The sequence below is a fragment of the Magallana gigas genome, chromosome 1 (assembly GCF_963853765.1).
Source record: "Magallana gigas chromosome 1, xbMagGiga1.1, whole genome shotgun sequence".
Lineage (NCBI taxonomy): Eukaryota > Metazoa > Mollusca > Bivalvia > Ostreida > Ostreidae > Magallana > Magallana gigas.
The window spans coordinates 58,660,157-58,687,565 of record NC_088853.1 but is presented as its reverse complement, the minus strand read 5'-3'; the positions used below and the strand labels follow the sequence as shown (position 1 = coordinate 58,687,565).

General features: G+C 37.9%; 2 protein-coding genes across 2 annotated transcripts; both read left to right on the top strand.

Annotated features, from left to right (window-relative positions):
- Positions 1-263: 263 nt before the first annotated feature.
- On the top strand, positions 264-21,276 carry LOC136273020 (uncharacterized). The gene is made up of 3 exons (XM_066076723.1): positions 264-785; positions 16,304-16,465; positions 20,655-21,276. The coding sequence occupies exons 1-3, from the start codon at positions 656-658 to the stop codon at positions 21,119-21,121; spliced, it is 759 nt and encodes a 252-aa protein (XP_065932795.1). The 5' UTR covers positions 264-655; the 3' UTR covers positions 21,122-21,276.
- A 3,109-nt stretch (positions 21,277-24,385) lies between these two features.
- LOC105329670 (uncharacterized) lies at positions 24,386-26,442 on the top strand. Its single transcript, XM_066076679.1, has 3 exons — positions 24,386-24,576; positions 24,868-25,037; positions 25,355-26,442. Exons 1-3 carry the CDS (start codon positions 24,412-24,414, stop codon positions 26,406-26,408), a joined length of 1,389 nt encoding a protein of 462 aa, XP_065932751.1. The 5' UTR covers positions 24,386-24,411; the 3' UTR covers positions 26,409-26,442.
- Positions 26,443-27,409: the final 967 nt, after the last annotated feature.

Genomic DNA, 27,409 nt, shown 5'->3' with positions numbered 1-27,409 from the left:
GGGGCCAAGTGAGCCTTTCTGATAAATCTTTGTTTGTCGTCAGTCTGCCTGTTTGTATAGCTTTCACCCAAGCGGACAGACCAGGTGAGCCTTTCTGATAATATTATGTTTGTCGTCCGTTTGCCTGTCAGTAAAAAAAAAACCTGACAGATCTGGCCCAGGGCCATAAAACGTAGACGGGCTTAATTTTGATCTCAGTCCCCTTATTCCAATATATATTTCTTGTGGAAAAGTGAGATTGAGATAAAAAAAAATCCCGTCTAAGTTTCGTGGCCTCTGGTCCATGTGAGCCTTTCTGATCACATTTGGTTTCTCGTCTGTCTGTATAGCTTTCACCTAAGCTAACGGATCAGGTGAGCCTTTCTGATCACATTTTGTTTGTCGTCTGTTTGTCTATCTGTATAATTTTACTCCAGTTAACAGATCAGGTCAGCCTTTTCTAATTCTATTATGTTTGTCGTCAATTTGTCTGTCTATACTGTATAACTTCTCTTGTCTGCTATATACATGTACGTTTACTTTTATTTCACGAGGGTCATTGAATGACCTTTTGCTATCAGTCGGTGTTCGTTGTCGTCCCTATGGTTTTAACCTAATTCTAACAGAATTTGCTTCAGTTAATTATTTTTCTAAATGGCCTTTTTATGCTTTATTTATGTCTTATTTCTTGTTTTGTAGTCTACTTTTGCTATTTAGCATTGTTTCCTTTTGGTGGAAGACCTCAGGAGCGCCAGTCGAGAAGACGATTCGACCAATATCGGACGAAAGATATCGCCTCATTTACGGTAACATTAACATGCATGATTTACTAATACAACATGTATTCTGCTAAGACACGAACACTGAATGGTTAATCTCAAGATATTATCGATCATAAGATGCGGGCACAGTTCTATAAACAAGATTATTAATTCGATACTCCGATGCGCCACGAGTTACATTGCGATATCTCGTGTGATAACACGAAGACAATGTTGCGATAGCACAATGATGATGTTGCGAACGGACATTGGTATGATTCCTATCAGTTTGTCCCTTCATTAACAAATTAAGTAATTAATTATACTTTTCTAAGGTTACATGTATAAAGCATAAGCAGACTATACCGATGTTGTATACGAGATCGATCGCGCTAACGATCTTACTATCGTCAGTCCGACGAGCTACTATTGTAACGTTTCTGAGTTCGATATGGGATTCGGCTGCTCTGCCTGAGCAAATCAAAGAGTGAATTAAATGATCTATTTCCTCAATCACAGATTTTAATTTGAAATATGTACAAATAATATCCCCCGGTTCTCTGTGGCGCACGCACTTCAAACTACGATTGCGTATGCGCTGCTCGAAGACAGAAGCGTACGCGCCGTTCCGGGACTGTAGCGTACTAACTACAGTCAACAAACCAATTTGTATATTTATTACTCCAAATATACACCTATAGTCTCGAAAGCCTATTACAGGCACGTAAGACTACAGACAGGTTATTCTTACCAACCTTAATTTCCTTCCTGGCTTCGATGTGTTGATCTCTCGGCCGTCGAACACAGACTCCCCGATCCTACTGATTTTCTCAGCTTATATACCCTTCGGGTATCACGTGACCAGCTGAGGATCGAATGGGATGAGTACATAAAACCGGAAGTCAGTCAGCACAATTCTACCACAGTGAACCGAAGGGATATTTTCGATTTTGATCATAACTTCGCTTCACAACCCACACCTCCGAGAAATGCGTCCCGCATTCTCACAAATCAATTTCAAAAAGGAACAAGATTAAACAACACTATACATTTTTTTTTTTAATTTTCCGTTTATCTAAGACAGTAACATATATTTTCAGATGCACTACATCTAATTCTCAAAGCAAACATGTAAAGGTTAATAGTAACAGCAGTGCAATATCTTTGCTCTCTAGCTTGAAATTGACCAAAAGTCATCTTAAAACCACTCTTCATCTTCATGGACTTCTATCACCGATTCTCCACCAACTTGATACGATTTCTGAACTCGATCTAAGCGCCTCCTCTTAGTTCCTTCTGTCTGCGTGTCAACATTTACTCCCGTTGAAGCCAAGGTCTGGGTAGATGCGTCCACGGTAAGTATACCAGCTTGAACAGCAACGGCCCGTAAGGTGCTTGGTTTGGATGCAGAAGCAGTAATGGTGAAGTCTTTAGCTGCTCGCTCACGTGGAGTTATCATCGGAGTCGCAAAAGGACTTGGAGCAGTTGGAACAACGGCATCAGGACTCACTTTGGCCTTTGCTCTAGGAACATAAACTGGAAGTGGTCTCGTGGGTTTCCTCTTCGTCACTTCTGGGGTAACAGGGATTGTGCGCAGGATGTCAGATTCACCTACCACGTCAGAGAGACTCCCAGGATCCAATGATTCCCACTCATGATCAGACTCGCTTTCTGCTTGTACGGTTCCAGAACTACCACCGTGCCGTGTTCTCTCGTGTCTCTGCATATCACTCTTCTTGTTGGTGGCGTAATCACACTGCGTACACTCAAATCTTTTCTGGCGACGCTTCCTTCCACACTCTATAACATGTTTTTCCCAGGAATTCTCTTCCATAATGCGCTCATTGCACATAGGACATCGGTGTCCCTCTTTTCTAGCAGTGGTCTTAGTGTTAACCATTTCCTACAACATAAAATAACAAAACAAAACATTGAATTCTGTCTGCTCACTATTTACACAATTTAAACAATCCAGATATTATAACTGAACTATATTTTGTATTCTACCACAAAATCATCATGCCAAGCAGGTGCGGGTTTTTGGCGCAGTGGTCTACTTTTAAGGTCTGCGCTCGCGCTTTCTATATCATTATCACACAAATGCGTATTGTCATCAATAGCATGCAAGTTGTCAGCCTCACACTCTTTTTCATCTCTCTCTACTGACAGTTCTTGTTCTTCACCTGTCAATATCTGAGATTTACACTTTCGCATGCGATCGCAATGAATAACACCACTCTTGCCTCGAAATCCGCATGCTACTATGTAAAGAAAATCAGACAACTTTTTCTCTATGACAAAAGGTCCATTCCAAAACGATGTCAGTTTTGGCGAACAGCCGCTTTTTCTAACCGGAAAATACACATAGACCTTTTCACCGGGTTCAAATATTGACCATGCTACTTTCGCATCATGATATTTCTTCTGGCGTAACATCTCTTTTTCTGTATGTTCTCTAACAATTTTGTGCGCGGTTTCCAGGCGTTCACGCAAAATCCATACCCACTGATTAGAAGGAATGTCTTTTATATCAGATGGCATCTCGTACATCAGGTCTAACGGAGTAGTCGCCTCTCTACCCAACATCAACATGTTTGGGGAGAAGTTAGTTGTCTCGTGCGCTGTGGATCTGTAAGCCATTAATAAATAAGGGAGATACACATCCCAGTCACGCTGGTTTTCTTGAACATAAGTACTGAGCATCGAGAGCAGTGTACGGTTAAATCGTTCCACCATACCATCTGATTTCGGGTGATTAGGGGTGGTACGTGTTTTTCTAATACCCAATAACCGACACATTTCAGAAAACAGCTTGCTCTCGTATTGGCGCCCTTGATCAGAATGCAGAACTGATGGTACGCCAAATCTGGCTATAACTTGCTCCATGATTGTGCTTGCTACGGTTTCAGCATCCATACTTTGTAGAGCGAAAGCCTCTGTCCACTTTGTAAAATAATCGGACACTACAAGTATATGGCGATTTCCTCTGTCCGTCTCTGGCAATTCGCACAATATATCAGTTGCAATCCTCTCCATTGGAGTACCGGAACCAGCAATTTGCATAGGAGCTCTTTGCTTTGGATTTGGATTCTTGCGCATGGTGCATTTTTCACAACCGGAAATATACTGATGGACATCTTTCTGAAGCCCAGGCCAGTAATACTTTTGCCTTATTTTGGCCAGAGTCTTCGTAACACCTAAGTGTCCTGATGTATGGCTGTCATGGCACATATTAAGGACTCTCCGACGCTCTTCATTGTGGATAATAGCCTGGAATGTTTCCTTGCCTGAGGGTAGCAGTATCCATTTTCGCATTAACAGCCCTTCTTTTATGCACAGGCGATCAAATTGATTCCAGAGTGATTTCACTACAAACCCTTGCTGCGTTATCTTAGAGTTACAAGGTCTTTTCCCACTTTCAACCCAAGAACGAACCAACTGAATGTCCTTGCTTTCACTCTGCGCTTCTTTCAAAGTATGGTCATCTTTCTCGCTCGAGTCTAGATTTGCGTACACAGTTCGAACTTTTTGCACTGTTTCAGGTTCGAAACCACACTGGGGACATGGTATTCTACTGAGTGCATCTGCGTTACCATGCTTTCGACCAGGGCGGTGCTCAATCTCAAAGTCATACGTACTGATCACTTCCAGCCACCTCGCCATTTGACCTTCCGGATCCTTAAATCGTAACAGCCATCTTAGTGATCCGTGGTCTGTCCTGATAAGAAAATGACATCCATAAAGGTAGTGTCGAAAATGCTTGATGAAGTGAACAACCGCCAATAATTCTCTCCTGGTAACGCAATATCGTTTTTCAGCTTTAGACAAGGTTCGGCTTGCATATGCAATCACACGTTCTTTATCATCAATTTTCTGCGAAAGCACAGCACCGATTGCCGTTCCACTGGCATCCGTATCTAGTATAAATTGCTTTGTTACATCAGGTAATGCTAAAATTGGCGCACTGACCAATCGATCACGCAACACCTCAAAAGCTTCTTGGGTCTCTTTCGTCCATTGAAACTTCCTTCCCTTCTCAGTGAGTCGATGCAGGGGCTTGGCTATGGAAGCAAAGTCTCGTACGAAGCGCCTGTAGTAGCTGCAAAGACCAAGGAAAGATCGAATTTCTGAGACATTACTTGGTATCGGCCAATCAGCAACTGCTTTTACCTTTTCCGGATCAGTAGCAATACCATCCTGAGATATCATATGCCCAAGGTACGAAACCTTCTTTGCAAAAAGGTTGCACTTTTTAGCCTTTAGTTTGAGACCTGCCTGTCGCAAACGCTTGAACACCTCTCCGAGATTTTCTAGCATGTCTTCAAACGATTTCCCGACAACAATTATATTGTCCAGATATACCAAGCACTTGTCCCATTGAAGGCCTGCAAGCACTGTCTCCATGAGACGTTCGAAAGTGGCAGGTGCGCAACACAAACCGAAGGGCATAACCCTTAACTGATATAACCCTTTGCGCGTAACAAAGGCAGTCTTCTCCTTGTCTCGTTTTTCCATGCCGACCTGCCAGTACCCACTGCTGAGATCTAGTGTAGAAAACATAGCATGCCCTGAAAGATGGTCAAACGCTTCCTCTATCTTTGGAAGTGGATATGCATCTTTCACTGTAACTTCGTTTAATCGACGATAGTCAACGCAAAAGCGCATTGTCCCATCTTTCTTACGAACTAGGACAACGGGTGATGCCCACGGGCTGATAGATGTTTCGATTACCCCTTTATCAACCATTTCACTGACTTGCTTATCAACCTCTTGAGATAAGTGTAGAGGGATTCGTCGAGGCGCCTGTTTGATAGGACGAGTTCCTAGTTCAGTATTTATCTTGTGTTTCACAACATGTGTCCGCCCTAAATCATAGTTCGATGTTGCGAACAAATCCTCGTTTTTGTGCAAGAATAGTTCTACCTTCGAAAACTGCGCAGGAGACAGATTAAGTTTGCACCTGTCAAACAACTCCCGCAAATCACTGCGTAATCCCTTAGCACTATTTTCAGCCTCACCCGCGGGAGCATTTTGTTCTTCCACTGCAGTCATTTTTGCAATCAAAGTACCACCATGAATTTGCTGAACGCTCTCAGTGATATTCATGAGACAAACTGGCACAATATTATGTCCCTTTACCAAAGTTCGGCCAACCAATGCGCGTCCACTCTCAAGAAACTTTGGCTCGGCCTCTACCAAATAGTCTGCGGAACCAAATGTATTTTCTCCCGGTACCTTAGCCTGAATTACAACTTCACTTCTCGGTGGCAGGCACACATCCTTATCCGCCGTTACCCTATAGCACCCTAATGTACCTTCCCATGAGAAGCGACACTCCTCATCATTCAATTTCAGAGAACTTCGTTCGAAGTTTATATCTCCTTTGCATGCTCTAAGAAAATCAAGACCCAGTATCCCGTCTACACTAATATCCGCTACCTTTAGTTTCACCGTTTCCCTCGACCTTCCTATCTTTATAACGAAATCGGCTTTTCCATACTGACAAAGTCTTGAGCCACTGGCACTCGTTATAACTTGTCTACTCTCCTCTAATACGGGCTTGTCTGGTAGTTTGTCATATATTCTCTTAGACAACAAAGTCAGGGATGCACCAGTATCAATGAGAAGTTTTGTTTTGAGGCCGTTTACTTCTGAATCTATAAAAATACCTGCTTCTTCACATAGGTTGCTTGCACCTACATTTCCTTTAGAACTCTTTCGATTTTTTCGCCTCTGCTTACCGCGAATTCGACGCGCATTCCCCTCTTTAGGCTGCTCACTGCGTCGAGTACTACTGTCGCGCTCTCTCTTCAATTTGGGACAATTTCTACGGATGTGTCCTTCTTCTGAGCATTTGTAACACTTCACTTTCCCGCTTCTTTGTGTATTGGCAAATCTGTGACCTTCAAGAACGCTTTGATTTTTACCTTTCTCCTCAATGCGCTTCTCTAACGATTCTATCTTATCCTGAAGTGTCTGCATCATTTCAAATAAATCTTTGGACTGCGATTCATTCTCACTAGTGGGTTTTGTGAAGTTCACACTGTGCACATGGCTTCTCTTTTCAGTCTTGTAATATGCGTCCAACTCAACTGCTAAGCGTAATGCTTCATTCAAATTTTGAGGTCTACTTTGCTTTATGCGCAATCGCATGTCGGAATCTACCAGCGCATCTATAAATGCCTCTTTTCAAAGCGTTTCTCTTACCTCCATTAGTACTGAAGGATAAGCCAGACAAGTAAGTCTCCTAATTGCTTGACCTAGTTCTGTCAGTGTTTCCGAAGCTCTCTGTCGTCTCTCTTTCAATTGCGCACGGTAAAGCTCAGTTTGATTCGGCGGCGCAAATCGCTCCTCCAGTGCTTCAACCAACAGATTATACTGTTGTCCCGTCTCTGACGAGACATTCCCAAGCACCCCTTGCGCAGCACCTCGCAATGATACGGCTAAATAGAGTCCTTTCTCTCTATCAGACCAGTTATTAATGGCCGCACAAGCGTCAAAATGAGACTTGTAATCAATCCAAGAATGACTACCGTCAAAAGTCGCAGGTTTTATATTGCATTTTGTTGCATTCCTGTCGGTGGTGATTGGCATTTGCGTAGGCGGACGACTGTTAACACTCCTTAGCGCAAAGTCGTTATTTCGTCTATGGCCAACAGAATCTGTAACTGTACTCAATTTACCTGTAGCTAATTGTTGTTGCGCTTGCGTTGGCACTGGTATCTGCGAATGCACTTGCAGTGGTAAATGGTGTTGCGCATGCATACGATTTTCTTGCGGCGCACTCGCCGTTTGTAGATGCGCATTTGATGCATTTGATAGCCTATCAGTCACGGCTTCCGGCGCATCCGCTTGATACTGTTGCGCACTTTCATAATGTGCATTCTGTGCAGAAGCAGGCTTTCGTTGTGCCGTTTTTCTTAAAGTAACACCATCAATGTAACTTCCCTCCGCCTGAGAGTTTTCCGTTTGCCTTAAATTCACGCTCACCACTGTATCATTCGCAACTCCTTCAGGTAAGCATTCCCGAACTACAACTTCCTTGGGTATAGTAGCAATGCCAGAATCGCGCATCGATCTATTTCTCACTACTGGTGTCGACTGCTTTTCTATTTCAAGGCGCAATCGCTCACAACTCTGTTCAAGGAAAGAGATTTCCTCATCCAGCATTTCATCCATTGCGCTCATCATTTAACAAATAAAAGAGAAACAAACAAACAGTACTCTATTTTAACAACTAATTTTAAATGTGATTATTTCTTTTATTTGCCGAATCCCACCTCTCGCTGCCACCAAATTTATGTAACGTTTCTGAGTTCGATATGGGATTCGGCTGCTCTGCCTGAGCAAATCAAAGAGTGAATTAAATGATCTATTTCCTCAATCACAGATTTTAATTTGAAATATGTACAAATAATATCCCCCGGTTCTCTGTGGCGCACGCACTTCAAACTACGATTGCGTATGCGCTGCTCGAAGACAGAAGCGTACGCGCCGTTCCGGGACTGTAGCGTACTAACTACAGTCAACAAGCCAATTTGTATATTTATTACTCCAAATATACACCTATAGTCTCGAAAGCCTATTACAGGCACGTAAGACTACAGACAGGTTATTCTTACCAACCTTAATTTCCTTCCTGGCTTCGATGTGTTGATCTCTCGGCCGTCGAACACAGACTCCCCGATCCTACTGATTTTCTCAGCTTATATACCCTTCGGGTATCACGTGGCCAGCTGAGGATCGAATGGGATGAGTACATAAAACCGGAAGTCAGTCAGCACAATTCTACCACAGTGAACCGAAGGGATATTTTCGATTTTGATCATAACTTCGCTTCACTATGTACACGTGTACACTTTTACATTACATTGTGTATTTTTATGCATGTTAATGTTAGGATATAACCAACATATTGCTAAGATCCTTAGATATCCAGAAATATTCCGATTACCGGTTCATAGTTTAATGAAATTAATTCTATCAATATAATATTTCAGAACATAATTTTCAGATTAAGTTTAAAAAAACAAACAATAATGCATAAAATCGACCTCCTTCAGCACCTCCGTACTTGTCTTTCTTCTCTTTTGACTAAAATTATAAAGGCATCTTATTACGAGGGATTACAATGGCGACTGTTTACACTTGTATAGAGTGAGGCCAGTGAAGACTGATTTTCATGCTAGTTCCGATACGTTAGAAAAATCAAAATTATCCTTTTATAATTACATTTTAAATATTTTTGTACGTAATTTTTATTGAAAATTATTCATGAGACAATAGCACATAAATCGTGTGTCAGGTTAAACTACTTTAACGTCACAATTGTTAAACGTCGAAAACAGCAAAATCCCATTATAGCCTGAATAATGAAAGACGAAATGTTCAGACTTTACGTAGTAACATATTTCAATCATAAACATATCAGCTACATGTAGTTATACGACTTCAGAGATAATATGAAAATAAAAATGAATGAATAATTTTTTGGGGAGTTCTAAAACGATGGATTGAGACGAAATTGGTATTTTTCCAATATTTTTTTGTCGTTTCCGTCTATTTAATTGTGTAGAGCAATTAGCAACTCGGCGGACCCTGGTCACTCCAGATGAATTAAGCCCCGTTTTAGACAACCCTCGTACTTAGTCGTTATAACGATCGAGATATTATGTCGTACACGTACGTACGAGATAAAAAGTAGTACGTACGAGATAGTAAGTGATTACTACGACATAGAATAAGTTTTACAAACGACATAAACTATGTTGAACGTACCTGTACATGTATAAGATACAAAGCGAGATAATAGAGCGGTAGTTCGTACGAGATAGTATGTGATTACTACGACATAAAATAAGTTTTACAAACGACATAAACTATGTTGAACGTACCTGTACATGTATAAGATACAAAGCGAGATAATAGAGCGGTAGTTCGTTCGTGATAGTATGTGATTACTACGACATAAAATAAGTTTTACAAACGACATAAACTATGTCGAACGTACCTGTACATGTATAAGATACAAAGCGAGATAATAGAGCGGTTAAGCATTTCAACGAGTACGTGTGACTAGGGGAATCCTCTAATTTTATGTGTATTAGGTCATAATTTCTGCATATTGTTGTACAAGTTGTACAAAACGTGTAGAATGAAAAGTTCATGTAGGTGAAAACGTGTAGCATTTTTTGATAAAACTATATACTATAATATAAGTGTACATCAGACGTTGTTTATGTAAAGCAGATACATGTAATAATTAAGGACGATTATGTCTTTGGTTTTATCAAATTCATAGAATTATTTCATAAACAACGAGTAGAAAATGGAACATGTTAAAAATGTTGAATCAAATTATTTTACACGTACGCGAACAGTTATGTAACATAATATAATATGTCGTACAAAATGATAAGTCACATACTGTTGTAACGAAACAAATTCCTACATACGAGATAACATTTCGTTATAATGAAATACTAGTCGTAATAACGAAAAAAATATCGCACCTTCGAGATTCTCAATCATAGCTAGTGTCTAAGTCGTTATTCGCAATGATATACCGTATGTACAAAATATTAAATTTCACTGTAATGACGAAGTACTATGCCGTACGTACGGGATAACATGTCGTATATATATATAAACGAAGGACTAAATCGTAATAACAAAAATTATGTCATAAAATAATGAGTCGTGTAATGAAATAACGAAATAATATGTCGTATGTAAAAGATAGCATGTAGTCATAAGCAGATATGAAGTCGTCATTAGGAGATTGTATCTCGTGCGTTCGAGATACTCAGTTAAATTAACGATATGTCAGTCGTACATTGTAATAACGAAGTAATATGTCGTACGTTTTTGATAACATGTCGTAAAAACGAGATACTTCGTCGTTATAACAAGTTAATATGTCGTACGTTGGAAATACTCAGTCCGATAAACATGATACTTGATCGGAATAACGAAAAATATGTCATGCCTACAAAATGATAAGTCGAAATGAAATAATGAGTCGTGCAGTGTAATAACGAAATAATTGTTTGTATGCACGAGAATACATGTAGCCATAAGCAGATACGAAGTCGTTATAACGAGATATTATGTCGAATATTCGAGATACTCAGTCGAAATAACGAAAAATATGTCATATGTACAAGTATTAAGTCGTACACTGTGATAACGAAGTAATATGTCGTACGTTCGAGATAATATGTCGTAATAACGAGATACTCTGTCCGATAAACAAGATACTAAATCTGAATGTCGAAAAACGTGTAATGCCTACAAAACGATACGTCATCATGAAATAATGAGCCGTGCAGTGTAATAACGAAATAATTGTTTTATGTACGCGATAACATGTAGTCATAAGCAGTTATGAAGTCGTTATAAGGAGATATTATGTCGTACATTCGAAATACTCAGTCGAAATAACGAAAAATACAGTTGTATGTAATACGTACAAATAAGTTGAACACAATAATTTTAACTTATTACGAGATAATGATAAAGTTGTAATACATATGAGAATATGTGTCGGACGTCGGATGTACGAGATATGTATACATACACATACAGAAGTGTACATGACTGTGTGCTAAGTATACATGCCTTTGTGTTAAGTATATTGGAGATTGTATTAAGTGATCATTTGTTGTTGATATATAATCAAACTAAGCAGCTTTAAACGTTATGATAAAGTCACAACATTCTAAAAAAGATAACATATGCATAGGCGTCAAAACCGACACCCCCCCCCCCCTTTTCAGTTTGATAGGAATATTTATATTTTTAAGTGTTTTTTTATGTAATATCTCTGCAAATCGAATTTGTATTATACAGTCCAGTAAATTCAAATGACGTATAATTGGGGCGCATGTGGGGTTTGCTTATTCATATTTAAAATGATATTATGCCACAATTTTAAAATAGTTTTTTCACGTCGGACAAAGATTTTATCAGAAACGTTATCGTTGCAAACATAATATTATTAATTTTATTATTTTCAGAAAGAAAAAGAAAATGTTTTTAAAGTCGGACATAACGTTACGACATAATACTTTTTCACAATTTTAGTAATGTCATAGAACAATGCTGCTCCTTTGAGAGAAAAAAGAACTTGTTTAATGTCGGACATAATGTTACAACTAACGCTTGAAACATAACATCCAGTTGGCGGACATCAAGCCACAATTTTTCATAATTATGAGCGCGGTCATAATAAAATTTCTCCATAAGGCGGTGGACATTATGTAATGACTTTTGGTTAGTCTTTCATGTTAAATACTGAAATATGATTGGTTTAAATGCAGTTCATAATCCGTTCTTATACCCTCAGCGTTAGCAACACACTTAGCAACGGGTAACACAACGAATTGTAACATGCGCATGAAATATGCGCGTGCAGGTCGTCGTAGAATTCACGTCATTTTTATATAAAAGACTTTAGGGTAACATTTTCTCTAGCATTAAGACATTCAGTAGGCCCTATAATAAAATATGGTATTACAAACCACAAGCATCAAACATATATTCAACAACTCTACACGTGGTTGAACATGAACGATTATTCTGTTCTGCATTTTATCGTTTAATGTAAATAACCGCTAGATGGTGATATTAGACATACATCTTAAAAGGTTTTTATGTTTTAACATAAATCCAAGTAGGATATGATATAAAAACGACCAGTACTTACGTATTTTGAGAATATTATCCGAACACTTGTACTTCCGATCGAAATCTCACAGGAACTGATCAAATCTTGGTGAAGTCTCGTGGACTTTCATTCGAGCACCTCTGGATTTATTACATACTTAGCAACGATAAAGAAAACATTTCAAACACATTCGCAGGAGCGATATAACCAACTTTAAACTGTAGTTACTGTGGTAAACGAAGTAAACCGATGTAAAACAAAAATGGATGAACGTATTACTGTCACAGCTGTTGGTGTAAATATAACAACCCAAAAGACACCTTTCTTTATCGGCTTTGCTAGAATTCCGACATAGATATAAATAAAATAATATGTTTTACGGTGCTACCGTTCTGGCGAGCGCAGCAAGAATTACACATACCTTGCATCTGTCAACCTATATAATACGTGTTATTTATAGCCCAAAGGCTATTTTAGGTATTTACAAACGTCAAAGAATTTTTGAGGGATTATTGCTCTACAATAAGTTTGCCGCCAAAGGTACTAATTTTGGTTACGATACATACAGCGCAACCCCCTACCCCTCTCCAGAGAGAGAGAGAGAGAGAGAGAGAGTGCCCGGTCCCTGTTTGTTGGTGTGAAATTTCCCACTTTAAAATTTAATGGTTTGACTATATGCAATATCTACATTAATTTAAATTAACTGTTTATTTTTTCTCTTTATTCCTTTTTATTTGGTTCTAAATGTCCTTATTGTTTATTTTCTCCCTGCTCATATACTTACCTGCCTACTGTACATGCATGCACAATATTAGCTTAATGGATCGATATGACAGTAAAGTATGGCACTTGTTAGTATATATTTATTAAATCTCTATATTAAAAAAAAAAAATAAAAACAAATCATTTGTCAATACGGCAGGTATCGCAGTCTATACTGATATACATGTAGCTATATAGTACACGTATTACAGATGTTTGATCCATCTCTAAATTTATCGCGGGAAATATAGCGCGAGAGCACTGTGACGTCATCCATGACTTTGCTCGTCTTTGTTTACGTATTTCGACTCAATACGAAGGTATGGAAGCATGTAACAAATCTCTTGAGTCTCGCCAAAGCATATGCGGTACTCAAAACGTGTCTTCAATCCTTAAGACACCGTAAATAACGAGTTAAAAGTCGGCCATTTTTGGCATAGCACCACGGGTGAAAACATTAGAGAGCATTATGGGATGTGGACAAAAAATGTTGTTTGATGAACTGTAGGTTTAGCTCGTTCTTTTTCCCGCGCACACTGGTTCTTAGAGCTCGCTTCGCTCGCTATAAAAAATTGTTTAATATTTCAACCAGCTCATTAGGCGTATGCCAATTTGACAAATCAAGTCCTTCCATTACGAAAAGATTCTGCATAAGTTTTACAATTGGTACGTATATAATACGCTTGAAATCGTATAAATTAATTTTTTTTTCCTCACATTACCCCGACAAATCATTGAATTGAAACATCCCTGATACTTCGACTTTCCCATTTTTTTCCATGCGCTCATCGTTTGTTTAACTGAACTCCCCGCTTCGCTTCGTTCGCGCTCACCGTTCACAAAACGCTAATTGTGCGTTCAGCATTCATTTATCGTTCGCTCCTTTTTCAATCATTTCATTCGAAACTCCAAAATGAAAGAATCGGTCTTTCCGAGTCACAAGAAATTTAGAAAAGAACACGTGAGTAAAGGTGCAAGAAAACTTATAATACACATAAAACATCATTTGTATCAGTATTTAATCAAGTGAATTTAAAGTACACTTTCTTGAGCAGGTCCGTTTTTTGTTGTTGCTTTTTATGACTACAAGAATCATTATCGCTGTATGTTTATTACGTCATTCCTATATAAAAAAAAAAAGTACTTAATATGCTTTTGATAAATAAAATGCAAATAAAAAAATAATAATAAAAGCAGTTACGTTTTCTCGTAGTTACAATGGTTTTCTCGGGGTAGTAATTTCAACTGTCACCCTCCTAAACAAGCATTATTTATATAATTGGTATTTATCAACAAAACTTTCAAGAAAATCTATGCACGCCACATCGAAACGATTTATCGATTAATGCGATGTTTTAAAGTGATTCATAAAAAAATAATAATTTCCCAAATCATGATTACTTTAATCGTTGAGCGAATGAGCCGATTACAAATCAACTCAAATGATTTACAATTAGAAAAAAGTTTGTTTTAACAATAAACAAAGGTTCTTTATCTGCTTTATTTGTTATAATACATACATGTATATATAATGAAAACAAAAATGTAATCACTTATTTGTTTGTTAACGTAACTGTGTACACTCCGCGATTTGATATTTCCGATGCCCAGGTCTTTAAGTATATGTACCTTGTACTAAAGATTTTCGATGTAGGTATTTATTAGGCATTTTTATAATCACATTATTCGATAATTCGTTGCTAAATCTATTATTGTCTTCAATTTCGTTTTGTTTAACTCTTATTCCTAAGCATATATGGCATTAGATAGGATAGGATAGATATTATTTGCTGATAATATGAAGGATACAAGATAAAGGATAGGATAGGATTGTTTTGCCAACTTTCACGATACATGTAGAAGCAGTGTACATGTAGTTTATGCGGTTTTTCTTTTCCTGAATACCGATGAAATACAGTGTAAGGATAACTCCGGATGCACTCCGAATAAATCGATCATCTTGCGTTCACAAAGAGTTCACATATCGTTCACCATGCGTTCACCGTTCACGTTGCGCTCTGCGTTCGCTCATACTCAGGCACGTAGCATCGTTACTGAAAGTGGAGGGGGGGGGGGGCGACTCATCCTAAAATCTTGACAAGCAAAAAAGAAAAAGGAATTATGACTTTCCCAAAATCATCGAAATCCTAATCGGGGGGGGGGGGGGGGGGGGGGGGGGGGGAGTGGGCGTCGCATATAACTTCTATTTCCATCATAATTTCCTTATTTTCATATTATTTTAATACATGCTCCCAAAAAAGTGGGGGGGGGGGGGGGGAACTCCATGATAATTCAATTTCTTATATAGAAATTTTAAAAAAATTTGTTTCTGCGATAAAAAGTGTGTGTGTGTGTGTGGGGGGGGGGGGGGGGGGGGGCAATGTTCCTAATCAAACAGTGCGACCTCTTTTCTTTAAAAGATATATTTAAACTTTACACCTTTTTTTTTTAAATTTTCACATAATTGGTAATGTAATTTGTATATGTCATGAACTATTTAGGCTAGCTGCAGGTCTGTAGCTCCGGGTCTGAAAAAATTCGGATATCAGACCTTCTCCGAAACATGCTACCGACCTCGGAAAATCAAGTATGTTGAATTTACATCGAGATCGAGAGTCGCCATTTTTACATGTAAACAAAGTGCACCACATGAATTTACGGGACTGGTGATGGTGTTTAAAGACTATCCGAGGCAAGTGAAGAGACATCAGAGATATCAGTAGTAAATTGCATGAATAATTTAATGGTACTAATTGTTTTCACAGAATTTGCGTATAAATAAGATAAATTAGTCGAAAACAGCGCACGTCTTTCTGCGCAATAAATATACAATTTTTTTCAATGGGTGGTCCTGTACCTCCCAGGTCCTCCATCCGAATTTTTTCAGACCGGGAGCTTCAGACCTGCAGCTATAATCAGGCACGATATCTATGTTTTGTTGTTTACGTCTCTGGCGTTACGCAGATAAACTTAATTGCATTTAGTATTAAAATCGTTAAAAAGATGATAAGGTTCCTAATAACTCATCAAATAGTAGATTATTTATGTAAATACTTTTCTACTGACTTTACACTCAGTAATTTTATTGATATAATGCAATTTTAAAATATTTATATACATGAACTTTTCACAGACATTATATCAGGAACAAGGACCATCAACGAAAGGAAGGCCACCCTTGAAGAGAAAAACGCTGCAAGGATGATTCGTCGCTGGAAAAAGCACTATCCATTGACGGTCGCCAAATGCCACAACCCATTGACCGGGACGGAGGAAAATCGCTTAATGGTTGACGGTAAAATGGTCTTGAGGTCGAGCGAAATCGGTTTCGCGACAAAACAAGCGTTCGAGGAAAGCAAAGCCGCGGGTTCCAAAAAAATTCGGCATCGTCTTAAATCTGTATTCAGCGGCGTAACACATAGGAACGTTCAGACGTCTCTGAAATCTCTACCCGAAAAGCAGTCCGTCAATCCAATATTCGACAATGAAGCTCCTCTGAAACCTATTCGTGCGAGTTCGATACAAGAACGCCACCAAATCGACCTAGTTGATATGTCGCGATACACCGAATTTTATGACGGGTCAAGAGTACAGGTATATTTTGTCGGTTATAGACGTGTTCAGTCGTTACATATGGCTTCACCCCCTCCGCTCGAAAGAAATCACCGAGGTTGCAGACGCGCTCGAGTCAATTTATCAGAGCGAAGGACCGCCAAAAATTATTCAATGCGATAATGGTCGAGAATTTCATGGAACAGTTACCCAATTGGCCGAGGTATTGGGTTGTCAAATTATCAATAGCCGACCGTATTATCCACAAAGTCAAGGTAAAATCGAATCGTCGCATAAATCGTGGAAATCAAAGATTAAGTACGACTTACTTAAAACAATCGATTCGAATTGGGTTCGGGATTTACCAAAATACGCGATGTTACGCAATGAAGAGTATCACTCTTCATTAAAGGCGTCGCCATTTTACGTGTATCACGGCCGGGAATCTAATCGCGTGCGTAAATCTACTCGACTTGGGCCGAGCGTTCCGAATCACGTTTCTAGTCAGCTAAAAAGGCAATCAGCTGTCCGCAACGCAGCCTTATTGGCATCGAACAAACGCGAAAAAACTATGATAAAACACCATTTCAAAAAACATCAAGTTAGTGTGTATAGTGGGGCGACGACGTGTATGTAAAATCTCGAACGCACAAAAATTACAATAAAGCTAAGCCACGTTTCGAAAGAGGGAAAGTAATCGCTACTAAACACAACGCGTTCTCGTATAAAATCAAGTTTTCTAGTGGGGTTTCGCGTTGGATAAACGTTCAAAATATAGCTGCGATTTCGCGTTCCGAAGAATTGTTAAAAAGGCAAAAACGTCATCGATTAAGATTTAATCACATGTGCGAATGTATCAGCGATGAATGCTCACGAAAGTCGGACCCCAACTGCAAACACAAACTCAGTAAATTTTGTTGCCGCAAAAGCAAAATTTCGTGTTCGCTGCCGTCTCATAATTTCCCTCATATATCGGATTTCTATCTGTCCGAAAACTTAGTTAACCAACTTAAAGGACCGAGCCTTTCGATAACCGATACAGCCCATGACGACTTGGTTCGAAATGCGCTTGAACGCGATTTAGTTCCTGTTGGAAACATTCCTAAAGACGGCAGCTGTCTATTCCATTCTGTTGCACAATCGCTCTCAAGTCAGTTACAAACTGATCTTGGTCAGCAAGATATCCGAAATGTCGTGGTTAATTGGCTTTCCGAAAATCCCGAAACACCAGCCGGCGACCGCTTCTCGCAGTTCATTCCTAACCTAGACTGGGACACCTATTTAGAGGGCATCTTAGGTACCGAATGGGGCGATCACATCTGCATTACAGCCATAGCAAACGCGTTTAACATCGCTATAGGTATCGTGTCGAGCGCCCAGTCCGACTTAAATTACATTTTACCTTTCAATCCTCAAAATCGGGAACATCTTTTGCATATTTATTTGGGTCATGAGTTCGAGTTTCATTTTATTAGATTAGAGCCAATAGTAGGCATGCAGTCAGATGTTTTTAATAGTGCAGTTAATGTTCAAAATGTAAATATAACATGTCTTCAAAACAAAAATACAATCTCAAATCACAATATCACTGACAACTGTAGTGATTTTTACAACCATTCTTTTCAGGAAGTTATTCAACCTACAAATTATTCGACTGATTCAGTTCTGAACCTACATTTATCTACAGACGACAGTTCATTTTCTCCTCAAAGCAGCCATCTAGACAGCGCCCCTTGTCACACAGAAGAGGAACACATTGATGCTCCTCTCCTGTCAACGTTAGATTCATCAGCCTCCCCAACAGCCGCCTCAGACAGAAACGATCTCAATTCCACAGATCATGACAGGTTATCCCCTCCAAGCCTTTATATGTCATTTTATATTGATCCGCCTTCTTTAATTCAAATTGCAGATACAGCAAATGGTTCAAATTATGACGAGGAACCTCCGGTGTTATCACCAATTCATTTAAGGTCAATAGTGCGCCCTCCTAAGAAGTTCACACCAAGTGATTATGTCAGGGCACGTAAGCAAATTTTTGCCGAAACGGTAAACCAAAAGCATTTTACTGATTTACCTTTTTTTATTCAGCGCAACATTTTGTCCCTTGTAATCAATAACAATTTCAACATGTTTTTAACTTTAATGAAGGTATCAACACATTTCGAACATCTGCTAGCCACCCTTTATAATTTATGTCCTCAAATTTACTTAAATGAAAATGTTATGTCCATATTGGAAGGTAAATCTGTGTTTCCTGATGGCGTACGACACAACTGGTCTCTTCGTAAGTTAAGCCGAGTGGCGGGTCCTGGGAGTGGAGTAATGATGGAACTGCGTGACGTACTGAGACCAATTTCTTCCCGATGGATAAATGGCTACATCGAGATCCTCGCAACAGCAATCGCCGGATGGTATTATATTGTCGGTTTTAAATTCAAACAGTAAAATTTAATATTCGCGTGTGCAGCGTTAGTAAATGAGCGTCAATTGACGGTGGTATGGCCTATTTTCCCTAAATAGGCTTCCAGTTGGAGCCACCAATCGCGCAAATAACATAACAACAGTAAACATGTGGTACGGCCTGTCTCCTTATGAGCTGGCTTTCAGTTGGAGCCACGTGTCGCGCAAATATAGGACAATATGTAAACAAAATGAATTTATTTATTTATTTATTTATTTATTTATTTATTCCATTATCTTTTTCAATGTAGAAGTAAAGGAAACACTTTCAAAACAAAGCAATGTTGAAAGTGTGTTTTCTCTCTCTCTCTCTCTCTCTGTTTAATCATTTAATAAAAAAAAAGACTCTTAATAGGAGATGCCTCCACGTGGCAAGAGTTGGGCAACAGTTTAATCTGGCAGAAATCTCCTGATATTATTACTTGACTTGTGCATGTACTAGCAAGGTAAAGTGAGTTGATTTCCAGACCATACCCGTAATTTTTATTTAGTTTTTTATTCATTGTTTTCCCTCCTATCGAAACATGATTTTGAGTACTATATTTATTTGCTTTTGTCTGGTTACTCAAAATGATTAGATGGTTAAATATTGAAACGCGTATTTTAATGCATACTGAAAATGCCCTTAATGTCATAGATTTCATATTAGAGTCTCTGAAACGTTTCAGAACTGTTCATGTAATCAGTAGTTTTTGATGATGCACATGTCTTTATAATACATTTTCAAAATCGTCATACTGGAAATTCTAACATAGAACCTCTACATTGTAAGTTTTAAATTACCGCTAATTTACGTACGTTATAGTAAATACTTTGACATGCAGATGCGTATAAAATCTAAAGAAATATAAATTTTTTTTTAACATCAAGAAGTAATGAAGAGAACTATAGATGAATGTCTTTCTCCCGGTTAATTATTTTTAAATGTTTGTTACCGAATGCCTGATAACCACAAATTTCCTAAGCATCTCTGAACTTAAGATATAATCATATTCTAAAATTAAAAAAAATAACAAGATAAACAGAGGCGGTATTATGTTCATATTCTTTGTTTACAACTGTAATGTTGACTTTCCTCTACATGTCAGCAATAGTAGACAGTCAAATTAATAACTAATTATTTCATTTATGAGAAGTGGGATGAATAATATCAAACCCTTTTGCATATAATTAATAATGTAATTAGTGCCTACGTGTGATACTAAAATTAAAATTATCAGATGCGGTAGTCGTTACTCATTAATTATGAGGAGGTAAATGTAGGCGATAATTATAATCGCTTATAATAGAAGAGGCGATTGTCATTACTGTTTAATTATGAGGAAATAAATGTAAGGTGATAATTATACAATCGCCTGTATTGTCCCACGTTTGCTATAATTATGATGCATGCATTTTATTTTTTATATTAACGATGAAAGTCGCCATCTTCGGATCCTCATACGTGAAGCGAGCTTCTTATTTTGAAGACTTTGCCATGCCATTTGAAGTAGAGTGGTTCGGTGTTGGTGGAATGACAGCCTCCCAGCCCTGCCCAAACCTAATCTTCAAAATGGCGAGATACAGCCCGGACATCGTTGTCGTTTGTTTGGGGGGTAACGATATTTCCAGTGGAGCAGAGCCGTCTACTGTCATCGACTGCCTGACAAGCCTCTTCCACAGAATAAGAGATTTCGCCCCCCGACAACCCGATATTTTCTTCACGGAGATAGTCTCCAGGGGAAAATTCCGTTCTTCTCTACAACGTGAGGAATTCGACGGAAAGAGGAGAACCGTCAACAATAAGATGAAGAAAATCCTTGGCAGAACCTTCATCAGAATAGACGTCAGGTTTCCCAGACACTATCTACCAGACGGAATCCATTTCAACGACGCTGGGACTGTCATATTCCTGCTTTCCATAAGCAAGACAGTAAAAAGTCGCTCCTTTGAGTAGAGAATAAACGGCCCTTTTAAGGGCCTTTCACATTTTTCGAAAAGCTACCTCTTAACAGCAATCAGAACATGTCTAACAACGGCCAAAAAATGGCACCCCCATCAAGTTACAAAATCTCGAATTCCTAATAAAAACAAAAACTTCATTTCATAACATTTAAGACAACAACGCCTGCCTTCAGTTCCATGTACGACGTAATACAGATTTTGTCATATATTTATCTATAACTATTAATAATATTTATTTAAACGTACATTCCTGTTGGCGGACATTTTGTCACGTTCTTTCACAATATTCAGCGTGGGCATAATACGATTTCTTTAAAATTTAAATGCGGCGTTCATAATGTAAAGACTTTTAGAAACTAGGCAACCTTTTTTAATTGCAGACATTATGTTTCGACATACAATTAGGTAGGCGGACATTTTGAACAACGTTCACAATGTTTAGCGTGGTCATAAAACGATTTCTTTAAAATTTCAGTGGCGGACATAATGTTACGACGATTAAAAAATAGCACTTTTTAAAGGGCGTATATAGTGTTATGACTTACGATTGAAACATACATTCGTGTTAGGGATGTTATGCCATTTTATTTTTCAATGTTAGCTTGGTCATTATAAAATCCCTTTAAAAATATAACGGCGGACATAATATTACGACTTTTGGAAAAAATGTGAATATTTGAAATTGCTTATATAATGCTATGACATGCATTACAGTCGGCGGACATTATGCCACAATTTTTAGCGTGGTCATAATCATTTATGATTTCTTCAAAAGTTAATGCTGCGTAAGTTTAAAAATAGGATAACACATTTTTATGTCGGACATAACGACTTATGGTTTAAACATGCATTCATGATGGCGGACATTATACCACAATTTATAACGTGGGCAAACAAACGATTTTTTTTTTCAATTTATAGGCGACAAACAAAAAGTTACGACTTTTTAAAGAAAAAAGTGATCATTTTTTTTTAATGGCAGACATAATGGTGCGACACATTTCCTTTTTACAGACATGCATAATTTTTCACAGATTTTAGCGTGGACAGAGTACGTTTTCTCCAAAAGTTAAAGCGGCGGACATTATAAACCGACATTTAGAAAATTGGAGTGCACTAAATAATGTCGGACATAAGATTTAAACATGCATTCCTGTTTGCGGACATTTTGTCCAGATTTTTCACAATTTTTAGCGTGTGCATCGTGTGCGTTAAACGAACTAATAGTCTATATAATGCGGCGTACATAATGTTCCGACTTACGATTTGAACGTACATTCCTATGTGCAGACATAATGCAATGAATTTTCGCGTCGGACATGATACGATCTTTCCGAATTTTTGACGGACATACGTTTCAACGTTATGAGATAGTGTGTACATTTATGTATATTGATTAATACGATCATATAATTCTCATTCTGAAAATAATTTCAGATCAATAAATGGCAAACATAATATTACACAATGGGATAGCAAATACTATATTTAGAAATAATAGAGAGAGTAGTGTGTTCAAAACTGGTGGCGGACATTAGCCCATACATTTTCCAAGAACAATGCTGACATTTCTAGCGACGTGCATGCATTTAATACAATTTCTCTGAAATTCGAAGGTGGCGGACATATGGTAATGACTTTTGGGGAAATATACGGAATTTTTGTAAAGGCGGACATAACAATGATTTTTTTCGAAAAAAGTGGCGGACATTTCGTGATGGCGGACATAACGTGACCATTTTTTCAAAAAGGTGGCGGACATTTCGTGATGGCGGACATAACGTGACGATTTTTTCAAAAAAGTGGCGGACATTTCGTGATGGTGGACATAACGTGACGATTTTTTCAAAAAAGTGGCGGACATATTGTGACGGCGGACATAACGTGACGGCGGACATAACGTGACTCAACACATGACGTACAACTTATCAACTTTTAGCCACGCGTCTTTTTGTTAACTCGTTCTTTCTATTATTTCTATTCTGATTTACTTAAAACAAAGTAGCGTTTTAAGGTTGAATAACACATAATAATTAAATAGCTAGCCTCGGATCGAAACGACATTTCGTTTGATTAAACACACTTTATAGCCGAGTGGATAAAAGTGTCGGGCTAGTGATCCGTACATCCTGAGTTCGAATCTCGCAGGAGCTTTTGTAGTTCAGTGCTGATTCAACAGCCTGTGCTGAAGACATATAACAGTAATGGTTTAATAAACATGAACGTACAAGTTTGGGTAAGAAATGCAAATGCTATTGCGATTTTTATGCGATATGAGCCGCAATGTTGCTTCCTCTTACATGATTGAATCGAGGGAATTTTTACAATTTAAGAAATCTATTTATAGAAACACAGTATCGTGTGTAAGAGTCAGAGAGTTGTGAACTGACTGGTTCTCTACTTCAGCTGATCTACGACAAGGAGACAACTTATCACCGAACCTCTTTGCTCTTTTCATCAACGATCTCGCGCAATTAAAGAACTGAGGAAATATTTAAAGGTGGGCGAAATCAACTTGAGTATTTTATTATATGCTGATGATATTGCTCTTTCACCCGACTCAAAAGAAAATTAACAAATCAAACTGGTATATCAAGATGGACATCACGCATTACATCACTATTTGAATCTATGAATCCGTCTTATATTTATGATATTTTATCAGTTTGTGATGTTAATGGTTTTGAAAACAAGCTGTTACTAATAAAATTGAATGGTTAGAAGAGATAAACCAATTACCAAAATTGCGATTTTATAAAAGCATGAAAACAAATTTAAAACTCAAAATTACCTTAAATTGAACATTTCAAATTTCAGTAGCTGCCTCTGTATTTGTCGAGATGCAACAGGGACACCTATTGAGAGTAGTGTCCAAACTTTACACCAACAATGTCTGATGCGTTTTTGAGGTGGTTAGCTACATTCGCTAAACAGATAGTTTTTGTTCATGACAACAATAAATCAAGACTAATATGTTAGGGTATTGGTGCGAAATGCCGACAAAAATACTGGTGTTATTGTCAATGCAAAGTTACCCACAACAGGTTTAATGGTGTAACAAAATTCGACAGAAACTGTTGATTTTCAAATAAAAAATGGTTATAATAATGATAGCTTTACCTTCTAATATCCCATTTGCTCCATCAGGAGTGACCCCTTTACGGTTTCCTTTATACATGTATAATCTTTCATTTTGCAATTCCCGATTTTCGATAGTCAAGTCATGCAAGAGTTATCCTTCGTGAGTGCAGGTATTGTTCACTTCCGGTTATAAACAATAACATGGGGAAAAATTACTGTGCCGTTAAGGACTGTCACAATGTCTCTGGGCGTATTGGTAGATTTGGTAAACCGGTAAAACTGCATGAATTACCAAAGAAACAACACCTTCGCACTGCGTGGCTTAGAGCTATAAGCCGTAAACACTTTAATCCCAAGCGAACTCAGGTAAGAATTTCTCTCAGTAAATTGGAGGCACATACAAATCGCCACCTTACATGTTATAAAAACGCACTTTCCTCAACAAATCAGGACCCTCTCCCTTGCCTCCTCTCTCTCTCTCTCTCTCTCCCCGAAAGCTTATTGATGATGAACTTTTTCATTGGAGGCACATACAAATCGCCGCCACCTTACATGTTATAAAAAACGCAGTTTCCTCAACAAATCAGACCCACCTCCATGCCTCTCTCTCTCTCTCTCCAAATGCTTATTGATTATGAACTTTTTCATTGAATTCAGGTGTGTTCTGACCACTTCCCTGAAGGAAATGGAAGGACTTGGAACAATCAAGTTCCAACCCTTTTCCTTCCTCACAAGACAGTGAAATCAGTTAAAGTAAGACTGTCAACGAACAGTAATAAGATGAACATAGAAAGCCCAGCCCAGGCAGTAGATGTTAATGACCACAAGTGAGTACTGTAACACTTTGTATCATAATAACATGTTATACTTTATCATGTATATAAAAAAATATTCTATTTAAAAAATCAAGTACACATATTTGTAACCATAATAACCTGAATGAACATTTTAACAGTGTTATTTACTTACATTTATTATTTATTATAAAAGTCAGATAATGAGCATAACTATGCAATTATTCTGAGAATGTCAGAAATATGATCCTTTGACTATGGTAGTTGAAAAGTTTACACAAAATCAAGTGTTCGTTACTATTGGAAAAATTGAATTGAAAATTTTAACATTAATTATCTTATTTTTTCAGTTATTCTGTACATCACATAGTGAAAGGACCATCCCCCCAACATCGAAATTTAGATATCGATTCTACTGATAGCAAAGCTAGCAAGGATATTCTGCCATCCTCTTTGGACAACTTTTCGAACTGTGAACTCCCAGAGATAACCATTGACGATATTAAGGACAATAATGACAAAATGTTGTTTTATACTGGACTCCCTGATTATGGCACATACAAAGCATTATTTGAAAGCCTAATACAACAGGGAGCAGACAAGCTTGTGTTGGATTCTTCAGCTATGAAAACAGAAACTGATGCAAAGAAAGGGGGAGCCAAGAGGAAGCTTAGAATTGAGGATGAATTTTTTATGGTTCTCATGCGATTAAGGCTTGGTCTTTTACTCAAAGATTTGGAATTTAGATTTAAAATTTCGTCTGGAAGAATATCAAGGATCTTCAAGGCATGGATTCAGTTAATGTGTCAGTGTTTGCAGACAATTGTGTTTTTACCACCATTGAAAGAGATGAAAGCGATTCCTAAGTGTTTTGAGAAGTTCAGAGATACTCGTATTGTCTTGGACTGTACAGAAATATTTGTTCAAACTCCTTCATCTCTACAAACCCAGAGTCAGACTTTTTCCAACTACAAGGGCCACAATACACTGAAGTCTTTGATTGGCATCGACAAAATTGGAGCAGTAGTTTTTGTATCTCGTCTTTGGGGTGGGTCAGTATCAGATACCCAGATAACCAGAGAAAGTGGACTATATGATCTCCTAGAGGAGGGTGATGCTGTTATGGTGGACAAAGGTTTTATACATATTAAGGGCGATTTATCACAACGTGGAGTTAAATTGTACTGCCCTCCTTTTCTGACCAAAAATCAATTTACCAAGAAGGAAGTTGAAAGCACCAGGAGGATTGCATCTGCACGCATACATGTTGAGCGCAAAATGGAGCAGATCAAGAACTTTCGTATTCTGCAAGGAGTTATACCAATAAGCTTATGTGACATTGTAGATGAAGTTTTTTTTGTGTGTGCATCTCTGACAAATCTTTTACCACCTCTTGTAAAGTAGGAATAAGTACTAGGATATACGTTGTATCTGTGATAATCATGTTATTACAAAAATGTATAAATAAAACATGCACACATCTCATTGTTATAAATCTAAAATGTGCAGTTTTGATAAAATCTAATGTAACAAACATGAAAATAAGAAGACAAATGAAATTTTTTGTACATGTGTTTATTGAATTTGCATATCAATATCAATTTAATCAAATTCATTGTTCACATATGTATCTATAAATAAAATTTGCAATACCAGTACATATTTCTATAGTAATAATAGATTTCATTGATTATGATATAAGGTTTACATCGAAATGTCCATTAATTTATTATTTCATCAGGACCGGGTACTTGAATTCAATAACATGTTCCATGGATCTTTAATACATCCTCCAGGCTCAAGAGAGTAATGAAGGAATCATGTTGTCAATATAAAACTCATGAAGTTTCTTCTTTAATTTATCCCAATAATCTGCATTAAAGGAGACCTCAACTACCATCAGGACTTGATCCCAGATATGCATGATGCTCACGTAGGAACAAACCACAGTCGACTACATTTACTTTCTGTTTGTTAAAAAGTTTTTTATGTGCTATGTATCTTTTTCGAGCAATTGGTTCATATTTTCTTCCCAACCTTAATGCTGGGGTATCTATGGAGTCATGACCTTTTCCAACAAATTTTTCGATTAGTTTTTCAGGGGATGTTGAATCCGTACGGACATATACATCATGAAAGTTGGAACTAGTTATTCTGCATTTTCTTGCAGTTTTCCACATTTCATTTTGATTTTGACCACGTGTTCTAATTTCTAACTCTTTAATTATGTCAAGAGATACATTAGATATTGCTTCTATTGCTTCCTTAGCTGTTGAACAGGGGCTTATCAACTCTTTTATATCAATGTATTTGTCAAACTTGTAACTTATGTATTCAGAGGTTTCCACCTCTTCAAATCGAGCAACATTTAAATCGCTATGAACTTCACAGTTTTTTTCAGGTGT